Consider the following 11448-nt stretch of genomic DNA (forward strand, 5'->3'; position numbering starts at 1 on the left):
TATCCTTTAACAATTCACTTGAAAGTAAATCAGAAAAAATATTCTGATGGAAGTAGGTAACTTGGAACAAGCAATAGTATTGGCAGCTGACACCAAATCTCACCCTTTTATTCCAGCATTTCATATTGTGGTTTCTGCAAAGTACGCAATGTATTCACTAATGGCTGTACATACCAAGTCCGGAGATAATCCCAGTCCTCTCAGAGCACGAACGCTGTTTTGAGTTGGTTTTGTTTTTTGTTCTCCTGTTGCGGTTGGCTAAATACAGAAATAACAATACAATCGGTTTATACAAGTGTTATATCACAAGCGCAACGCACTAATCTTCACTAACTAGAAAAAAAAAGTGATTAACTACAAATAGCGAGTAAGATCAGCAATGCCAGGAGGACCTTGCTTGGTGTATAGTTAATATAGTTACATAGTGATTTAGGCTGAAAAAAGTTTAATCTTGCTCTGGAAGACAAAAACCACAAGGGGAAAAAATGTAATTCTTGACACAGGATCAAGAAGCTATAACTAATCCTGTCCTTATTAACTATTATACCCCTGCATATTCTTCTTTACGAATAACCATCCAGCCATAAACAAACCATAAAGAAAATAAAACGCCCATCAGGTATCCATTTGTGTAATTCAACAAGGTAGAATTTTATTGACACAAATGCTTCACCTCAAACATGACCTTGTAATAACATTCATTAAGCCAGGGCTCGACAAATCCCAGGCGCCAGGTGGCCATGGCGACTCAGAATTTTGTCCTGGCGCCTAGGAGTTTGTAAGCTCCACCATGAGTCTGGGCAGACAGCACAGCCACTCAGAGCCCGCCCTCGAGCCTGAGATCACTCCCACGGAGTGATCCTGTAGGCTGAAACTGCGACTGCAGGAAAACCTGCAATAGCGTTTTCAGCTGCCACAGGCAGCTTCAGGAAAGGGGGTTCAGTGTTGATTGGGTCCCCACACAAGTGTGGGGACCTGACACAACATCCCCCTGCTGCCTGATCGCTCCATGAGAGCGACAGGGCAGCGCTAACCCCTTCAATGCCGCGATCATTTTTAGGGTTAATTCCCGTTTTGTACGGGGCTCTGCTGCTGGTGGTCTGCCTGGTGTGTATATATATATATATATATATATATATATATATATATATACTGGTGTGTGTGTATGTATATATATATATATATATATATATATACACACACACACGTGTGTGTGTGTGTGGTGTGTGTATATATATATATACATAATACGTGTGTGTGTGTGTGTGTGTATATATATATATATATATATATATATATACATATACATATACATGTGTGTGTAAAGGCAGGGGTGTGTGGTGAGGGCAGTGTATAAATGTGTATGTATGGACAGGCATATGTGTAGATATATATATATACACACACACACACACACACACATATATATACACACATATATATACATTATATATATGTGTGTGTGTGTGTGTGTAAGGGCAGTGCATGTATGTATATGTCAGCAAATCAACCAGCAAATCACCGGTAAGGTACATCGCTTGCCGTGATTGGCTGGTTGTTGTACGCTGGGTAGAGGGGTGGTCTTATACGGCGAGTATAGTCCAAACTCTATATTTGGACTGTAAAAGTTGGGGGTCGTCTTATACGCCGGAATATACGGTATATCCTGAAGCTATTCTTAGCTAAGACCTGATGCATCATCACACAAAACACCTAGATCATCTTCCCTTTAATGTGGGCTTCTCTGCATTAGACCCAAGAGTCTGAGAGGCGCGTTTTTAGAGCAGATTCCATGTTGAAACAACTGCATGGTATCTTCCCACGTCAACCTAATCAATATCTAATGTTAAAGTCCTCAGCAATCTTATTACATTCACATTAAACAACAACGTCCATAATTACGTCCTCTTTCTTGAAGCTCGGTAATTAGTATCACCTGCATCCGAACAAAAGATACCAACACGTGCGGATTAAAATCAATGCTCCTACAAACTACCATGTCAATAAAAGTGCCCTCAAAATGACGATCTAGATGCAAGTAATCAAATCAGGAAATATGTTCTGCCTCTCAGATTGGATTCTTACCAAATGATCAAAAGCAATGCCCTAGTGCGTTTTATGTCCATTAATTTACTCCATAATGACAAGTGTTACTCTGTGTGGGTTGAGTCTTCATATTTAAGCCCTTTTTGGTCCTTATTGACAGCTGATCACTATAGAACATACATTACCAGGTATAATTATGAAAATGTTGTGTGCAATTACAACCTTCCTAATGCTGCGACCCTTTAATACAGCTCATCATGTTGAGGTGACTCCCAACCATAAAATTATGTAATTATATATTGTGAAATATGTGTTTTCTGATGGTCTTAGGCGACCCCTGTGAAAGGATCGCGACCCACAGGTTGAGAACCCCTGGTTTAGAGTGACATGAATTGTTGGTAGAGTTGGTTGTATTTGCATCGATGTGATTCATGACTATGGCTGATTTGAGGAGGAATGTTGCCTAGTAGCTTAGTTCTGTGAACATTCTCCCTTACCAACATTAGAGTCCTTTTTGGGGAAATTAACATCAAGACATGGGCCATGCAGGCTAACAGGGCTGCGAAGGTCCCAATAATTGAAAATGTCCTGTCCAAATCAAGACTGTGGAGTCCATAACCGTGGTAGGTGAACACTTGTTACAGCGTGAGGAACATTTTCAGGTTATTGCTATATGATTCATTCTCTAGTACAACTCGTTCCATTCTTACATTTAGTTAATTTCATGAAAAAGACCACATTAGTCAAGAATATTTGATATCAGCATCTATCAAGTGAAAACAACAACATATGTTGTGACATAATGTTCTGCTCTGAAGCTCAGGGCTGTCAAAATCAAGGCACTTTTTCTTGGTAGCAGAGCCTGTTTTGGTTTTTATTATCAAAGGAAACGTTTTGGAAGAAAATGCTTATATAGCATCTTGCTTGATGATTTCTACTTAAATCAGCTGGTTCTCAAAGGCTGCTCGCCCCAAGAAGGTATGACTATTACAATCATTGTTACTTGTCTTGCCCACCTATAAGTGCCCGATGAGGTTGTATTGAATTGTTCAACGGTGTTTCTCATTATGATACTGAACAGGTTAGGTATTAAACGTAATCCAGGAAGGAACAATCCTTTTCAGTTATGGCTGGCATTACACACATACTCTGCACCCGGCAGCACACAGAAACGCAAATCTAGTGAGGAAAGAGTTAAGATGTATTAGTTTTTCCCACCTGAGGTACAAGGCTGACGTGTATGTTGCAGAAATTCTCTCTCTTAGCCTTGAACTGGAACTGCCGGAAAGCTTCAATGAAAGCCATTCCTTCGATGTCTCCGATAGTTCCACCGAGCTAGAAACAAGCAAAAGTACACAGATTACAAAACGTTCAGGGGGCTTTTTTTAACATTTCCCAAATCAGAAGAACGTTTTGTATTCCCATCTAGGAACCAGGGCAGTACTATTAGAAGGGATCAGACGCATTGACACGTAATAGTTCCTATGTAATGCTACTTAGAAATACATTTTTTAAATATGTGAAAAAGCCTGTTTATTGTTCAAATTGAAATACAAAGATGAACAGCTAAACAGATCAGACTATATTTCTCAGATGGGTAATTGAGTTTGCCACATTTCATCGGACTGGCGATGATAGGGAGGTTCTGGCACTTTAAGGCCAGCGGCCACCTGGTGACGCAAGTGCGGCTGGATATGCGCAGCCACGCATACATTTTTATGGTCACATAGCATGTGGCCAATTTGTCGGGTACACCAGATGACCATTCCGGGCCAGGATAGTTAGACAGACAGGCATCAGATTTGTACATAATAGGGGTGGGTATTTGCAGTATTTGCCAAACTCACAGACACTGCATTACTAGCAAGGATTAGATCAGATTATATGCAGAAATCACGTAAACAAGTCGGGCTAAATTATCTCAGTGCCATCTCCCCAACACATCATTTAAAATGCCAATTTAAATAGGTTTCTTTCCCGTGGGGAGCTGATATTGTAATGTCTCTTGGATGTGCATAATTTAAGGCAATGGACTAGAAAGAGGCTTCAGTATACACCATGGATATCCCAGTCTTCTGTATTAGAATACAAAGTGGGAAATTAGTCAATGGAGAAGTATTAAAATATATATATGTGTTTAGCACAAAAAGAGCAGCAAAGCACACAAGCAGGACACATTGAAAGATACTTTAAAGATATTCACATTGCGTAAAGCAATCCTGCCCTCTACAGGTTGAAAGTGGTATAGCAATAGAAACGCTTCTTACGGCTGATTCCTCGTTAGTTCTGTAATTATATACAATAACTGGAAAGGAGGAATACAGGAAAAGTCATTCTTTCCATAACATTAACTTTGTGTAAAACCTCAATGAAGCAATGCTGACAGTTCTATTTACAGTTTTAGCCCACAATACGCCAATAGTCCTTTGTGTCCTTGATACTAATCAGCCAGAAATTCAATAATACCAGAATTACAAACACTGCAAGATAATTCCGTATCTACGCAAGTGTCATCTTGTGGATATTAGCACTTGTTGCCAAGCAAGGTTCCTCGTACATCTACTGAACTGCTTCCAGATAATAACACAAGATACTGAATAATAGAAAGTACTATTATGTGAAGGTTTTATGTGAATCAGCCTTTTATATTGCAGTTTCTTGTTTATGCTCCAAAAATATGAATCAATCAATGAAACCTAATTGTAAAATTCACTACGGTGCCATATCTCATAAGTGTCCTTGTTTATGAGGGGCAGTCCCTCTTTGGGACTCAAATCCCTCTGTTTTTCACCCTGAAAAGTCACAACCGTGGGAATACAAACAGAAGGAAATGACATTGTGTGCTTTACCTATTCCATAAATAGGTCACAAAGTCACATACACTTCTGTAAAGCTCCCCCACTAATTACTCCCTTTGCACTTATCACTTGCAATGTCGGCAGGGGTAGTTTAGTGTAGCATACTATTTCATATACACAGCCACCGATGTTACGAGGAACAGGGCTGAACGTTTTCAAGGACTTTGACTCCTCTTTATAATGAAACGACTTTTCCAATTACATGGAAAAAATGGAATTCAACTAATGATGGCTTCTATGTAGTTTTGAGATAAGCATTTTAATCACTTCTTTGTCCGATGTTTAAAATGTGTCCTGCATATTAATAAAAAAAATAATTTCAGACACTTGCCTCAATAACGCATATTTGTGGCTCTTTTTGGTCGCTGTCCACTGGAACCTTTGCTTGACTCATGACCCATTCCTGAATGGCATCTGTAATGTGTGGGACCACTGAAACACAACAAGCATCTTAAAGAAACCCAACACTAGGCTTAAACAAAGTTTAAACATTTTCTCATACAAAAAAGACAACTAGTATAGAGGTAACTGGATGTAGTTTTTTAGCAAAAGAGAAATAACAGTTTTTTGGGGTTTGCAAAACAACAATAGAACATTTTTCTTGGGCTTTACCTTGTACTGTTTTACCCAGGTAATCCCCCCGGCGTTCTTTGTTAATGACATGTTGGTAAATTTTCCCAGTAGTGATGTTGTTGTCTTTGAAAAGGCTGATATCTAAAAATCTTTCATAATTTCCCAAGTCCAGGTCAACTTCACCACCGTCATCGAGCACAAAAACCTCTCCTGCAAATCAGCCAAGAAGCAGTTTGTTAAAGAAACGTGATTTTTGTGAAACCCGTGCTAGCATTTTCATGTTTGAACCATAGATATGTAGGATTGTGTTCTGCTAATAACACTTTTGTACAAGGAGGGCTGTTGTAACCGGGTATTAGGACATTTGCCCAGGGTCAATATTGCAGGCCCATCCCTTGGGTCAGCAAACTAGATTGGAGCCAAAAGCAGGCATCAGACCTCAGCTTGCATTTCATCTTTTACATTTTTGTTAGCAGTTAATTGGCATCCGTTGGGGATTTGATGCTTTCTTATGGATCAATAAAAAGAGAATATCTATACAAGGTTGAACTTGGTGGAATTTTCAGCCTTACTATGTAAGCGTTTCCATGGTTTTCAAAAAAGAACAACAGCGGCTGAAGAAGATGGATCAACACTAAAAGCGCTCTCCATGGTATAATTGTGCTCTACAGCGACCAAGCTTAAGGGCACATCTAGTAATTTCGCTTCAAACTGAGCCTTCTTTATATCAGTCACCTACAGAGACACTGTTTTGGAAGTAGGACATAATAATTTATGTGAAGGTTTCTTTGATGACACTGCATTCTAAATACATAGACATTAATATGTAGTTGGCCCCCTTTGCAGCTATAACAGCTTCCACTCTTCTGGGAAGGCTTTCCTCAAGACTTTGGAGAGTTTCTATGGGAATGGTTGCCTATTCATCCAGTAGAGCATTCATGAGGTCAGGCACTGATGTTGGATGAGAAGGCCTGGATCGTTATCTCCATTCCAGTTCATCCCAAAGGTGTTCGATGGGGTTGAGGTCAGGGCTCTGTGAGGCCAGTCAAGTTCTTCCACACCAAACTCATCCAACCGTGTCTTTATGGACTTTGCTTTGTGCGCCGGGGCACAGTCATGCTGGAATAGAAAAGGGCCTTCCCCAAACTGTTCCCACAAAGCTGGAAGCATAGACTTGTCCAAAATGTCTTGGTATGTCCCCTTCAGCATACCAATAAATTTTTGACAATGCTTTGGGATGAACTGGAACGGAGATTGCGAGCCTAGCCTTCTCGGCTGATCTCCACCGGATGAATGGGCACACATCTCCACAGAAACACTCCAAAATCCTGTGGAAAGCCTTACTAGAAGAGTGGAAAGGAGGACAAACCACATATTAAATGTCCGTGTATTTAGAATGTGATGTCCATAAAAGTCCTTTTTGGTGTAATGCTCAGGTGTCCCAATATTATTTGGGGTTTTTAGAGAATACTCAATTAAAATGCCTAAAATTCCAGATTTATCACAATTAAAGTTATTTAAAAAATGTAAATGTATACCATTACCATGTTCATAAGGTGAAAAGGTTCCAGCATCAATATTGATATAAGGATCAATTTTTATTGCCGTTACGCGTAGCCCACAGGATTTCAGGATGGTGCCAATACTACTAGCAATAATTCCCTTGCCAATGCCGGAGATCACACCCCCGGTCACCAATATGTACTTCATTGGAGCTTTGGGTGCAGAGCAGAAACTATTAAACAGGATTCTAGGAAATAACATTTAGAAAAAAAAGTGTCAGTTGCTTCTAAGATTCTACACAAATATATTACTGGTATATTTTATACATTTTCAGGCCCAGCATACACCATTTACTATGAATGTACAGTTGAGTAAAATGTACCGTTTCTGCATAAATTGATCTGAAGTAGAAAACTTTAAATTATAAAAAGCCATAATTTTGTTCTAACTGGTCCTTTGAAGCATCTAGAGATAAAGTCACTAGTTTCTGTGTATTTACACCCATCCTGTTTAATTTTAATTATATTTATATAGACATTTAGATTTAACCGGATGGTTGCAAGCTGTTTGTATATATATATATATTTTTAGATTTAACAGAATGGGTGTAAGGTGTTTGGTGGCTTCTCAAATGGAACCTATGTGCCGCTACCACTGCCCTATGCTTTAAAATATGAGAAAAGAAGGATTAAACAGAAAGCAGAATCTTCTTAAATGAGTAATTACTACATATATTCCCCAACAGAATTATATATAAATCTATCTATGTGTTGCCCCCAAAAAATATATCTGCCAAGATGTGCGGTGTATGTATGTGTACATGTATGTGTATGTATGCATGTAAGTGAGTGTAAGTATAAGCTTGTGTGTATGTTATGTTTCTTTTTTCTAGCAGGTGAAAACAACACTGCACTACGCCAGGGTAGGTACCCACATGCAGTGTGGGCACTTTGAGGTCTGCAACTTGGTTTCACGCAGAAAATTGAGCATTCAACCCCAAAAATGTTGGCCATCACTGCTCTACACAGTACACAAAGGCAGATCCCTGCACTTCTTTTTATATGAATTCAACTTCTTGCTGTACAGAGAACTGCCAAGCAGAATTCTAATATTTACAAGAAAATCCCTTTTCCCCTGCAAAGTGCTTTATAAGGATGGGGAGATTGTTTCATGGGACATATAGAGCCAAACCTTGGGATTTCTAGCATTCCCAGGCAGCACCATGGACAGAGCTCCATCAGAAATGAGGATATGTGTGCCGATCATGCTGTGACTGGTACATTAGTACATACACAAACACTCCAAGCAATATCCACAGAGGCGGATCGGGCCGCCGACACATGATCGTCCATGATAGATACCATATTTGCTTGATTATAAGACAACACCCCAAAATCTGAATATTCATTTAGGCAAAAAAGAAAAAGCCTGAATATAAGACGACCCTATAAGAAAAAAGTTTTACAGGTACATATTAATTTACATGTAAACAATTTTTTCATATGTAATAAAACTATGATTGAGAAAAATGCATTTCTTGTTTTTATTCCCTTTTATTTGCCATCCTGCCCCCCAGTTATGCACATCTGCCCCACTGCTTGCCACTCTGACCCCCAGACATGCCTTATAACCCCTCTATATGCCTCTCTGCCCCCTTCAGACTTACCAATGCACCCCCAGACTTGTCCCCCTTGCTTCAGACTCTCTGTATGTAGTGGGGGCAGCCGGTGGATGTCTTATGTCCGAGCAAATACGGTATTCCAAACAGCAGGTACGTTACACATCCGTCCCCAGATAATTCTTATCACATTGCATTTATTTTTTGTTGCTTCCAATATGGTGATAAAACCTGGATAGAAAACACTATATAATTACCTTTTACTCCAGGAAATATACTTCAGAGTACTTCTTCCAATCATGAACTTCTTACTAAAAAGCAATGAAGAGCCATTAGCTCTCTTCCAAGCTATACCATACAGTATATAATAATAGTAATAATAAAAAATAATAATATATGTAGACGGTCTGCATTGTTCCAGAGCCACTTGGGGTTATTCACTAAACAAAGAGTACGCCAGCGAGTAGTGTAAGCGCCTTGACTTGCCTTTACATTATGAAGGTCAAAGCCCAGTGAGCTAGTGCTGCAAGAAGGGATTGCTTGGCCCTGCGTTATGTATAGGTAAATCAGTGACATTCACATGGAATTATACATTATACAGGGCCAGCTCAGCCCTTCATGCTAGAGAATTTGCTAGGGATGGCCCTTCATAATGAATAGTGAAGCAACGGCTTTAAACCGCAAGGCTAGTAAAACCCCTTTTGTCTAAATGTAGGTATTTTTTATTTCCTCCGCTTTTTGTTGTTATTTAGTTACATTGTGGCAACACTCTGCAGCGTGGACTTAATCGGTATTACATATATTGCAAGTCAGCATTTATTACAGAAATACCAATAAAAAGTTATTCTACAAAAAATTGAATGTTTTGAAAATGTAAATGTAACCTTTATAATATCTGCCTTGATTATTAATTATAACAGACCATTCTGACGGCAGAAATATTACATTCCAAATGAATGGGGTTTCATCATTTAACTATTTGTATAACTAAATAAATCGTATAAGAGAATATAAGTGTAAATCTTTGGGCACCAGAGGCGAGTATCGTGCCTGTGACTACCTTAGGAAAAAGCAGCAGCCTCAGGGCTGCAGTACACCCCACAGATCCAAGTTTTCACACCAGTTTAGGGTGCTTGAAGAGCCAGTCGGTGTTAGGAAAGCGCAAAACGGAAAACTAAAATGGGGCATTCAGCTATTATGTGCATTAAAGTGCATGTGACGGCTGGAGTGCCCCTTCCATGTTATTGTCCATTTTATATATTCATTAATGCTTTTATTCATTTTCATGTTGTTATTTATTGTTTTACATAGCGCCATCATATTCCACAGCGCTGTGCAATATAATTTGTGTACCAGCGATATGGAATGAGGCCATAAAATAATTAAAGAAGACATAAAGTGGCGAGTTCACCGCGCTTTCACAGGCAGGCAGTTTCAACATTCACAGACGCACGTCCTGATATAAAACATCAGGAGTGTTTATACGTATCAATCTCCATGTATGTGTTGTAACCCTTTAGGCACCAGAGGCGTGCGCCATGCATCACACACACACCACTCTAGGTCTCTAAAGGTTCCTTTTAGAGAGTGACTGGAAGACTCACACATCTGCCTGCCTGGAGTGTCTGCCTGCCTGGAGTGCCTGTCTACCTGGAATGTTTCCCTGCCTGGAGTGCCTGCCTACCTGGAGTGTGATATTTATTATCATGGTTCCCGGGCTCCTTACATTATGCGTGCGTATAGAAGACAGTCGCACACACCCCCTGCTCTCGGTCAACAACATTATTAACCTCATCGCTGCCGGACCGGCGTCAGTATTCCCAATGCACACACTTTAATACCCCGTGAGTAAGATGCATGTAACTATTACCGGATACTATATGCTCACTGCTGACGTTGATTATATTAAGCGAAGTTTGCAGCGGGGTGTATTCTTTCATTATCAGCATGACTGGCATTTTCTCCAGTACCTAACCAAGCATCAGACTGGTTGTTACCTGCGAGGTGAGTGGGTTTATTCCTCCCCACTGCTCCACGGGTGCAGACTTACGGGGCCAAGGGCAGCTTTGGGTAACCCACGCCAGCACCAACTGCAAGTGACAGCCACCTCCAGCCAGCAGAGGGCGTACGACTTCAAGAGCGTACTAAAGCTTACAGTAACTTTTTTTTTTGTACGTGCTTTATTGACAGGAGAACAGAAATGCACACCGATAACACTAGAGGCCACAACTGTATGTTTTTATAATGGCATTTTAAATCATACATGTCCAAGATACATTTTATGAAAAATTCTATGTATTAATCATTTATTATTTAGCGCACCCATACTGCACCCACCTCTGTTGATCATTTAGAATACACAATGTAATAATAAATAGAGATAGGGACATGCCAATACATGCAAAACATTGGCTTTGTCATGTGAGAGCTGTGCTGTGCTCTTATTACTGTATGAGCTACATATTACGTATTATATTTATTCCTGACTCCTGCAGGACAGCACCTGGAGCTCACAGCTTATGGAACAGGAGCACGCCAGCACTAGACAGGGTGGTAAATACATGGCGCAGCCTCTCAGAAAAAAGTGGTAGCGGAAAATACAGTAAGGAAATTGAAACACTCATCGGAAAGGTTTAGAGCTACCCTGAAAGTAAGACCGAAAACCGATTAAGGTCTGAGCTTTTATATAAAACAATGCACAAAATAAATGGGCCAAATGGTTCTTATCTGCCAAACTCTGTGGCTCTCAGGGAACCTGATCATCTACACGCGTGTGTTTGTCCAAAAGGCAGGGTAAGCCCATCCTGTCTGACCTACCCGACATATTTAAACATACCTCCCAGGCATCCT

The 11448-nt window shown here is 40.0% G+C and overlaps 1 protein-coding gene across 1 annotated transcript in view; it reads right to left on the bottom strand.

Annotated features, from left to right (window-relative positions):
- Window positions 1-10707, bottom strand: part of CTPS2 (CTP synthase 2) — a 46682-nt gene extending 35975 nt beyond the window's left edge. The window contains exons 1-7 of the mRNA XM_053456998.1: window positions 10596-10707; window positions 8856-8909; window positions 7022-7227; window positions 5517-5687; window positions 5236-5336; window positions 3265-3381; window positions 175-258 (exon numbers count right to left, since the gene is read on the bottom strand). Coding sequence (XP_053312973.1) covers window positions 175-258; window positions 3265-3381; window positions 5236-5336; window positions 5517-5687; window positions 7022-7227; window positions 8856-8899 — 723 coding nt within the window. The 5' untranslated portion in view covers window positions 8900-8909; window positions 10596-10707. The remainder of the gene's footprint in view (window positions 1-174; window positions 259-3264; window positions 3382-5235; window positions 5337-5516; window positions 5688-7021; window positions 7228-8855; window positions 8910-10595) is intronic.
- Window positions 10708-11448: the final 741 nt, after the last annotated feature.

This window comes from Spea bombifrons, chromosome 2 (assembly GCF_027358695.1).
Source record: "Spea bombifrons isolate aSpeBom1 chromosome 2, aSpeBom1.2.pri, whole genome shotgun sequence".
Taxonomy (NCBI): domain Eukaryota; kingdom Metazoa; phylum Chordata; class Amphibia; order Anura; family Pelobatidae; genus Spea; species Spea bombifrons.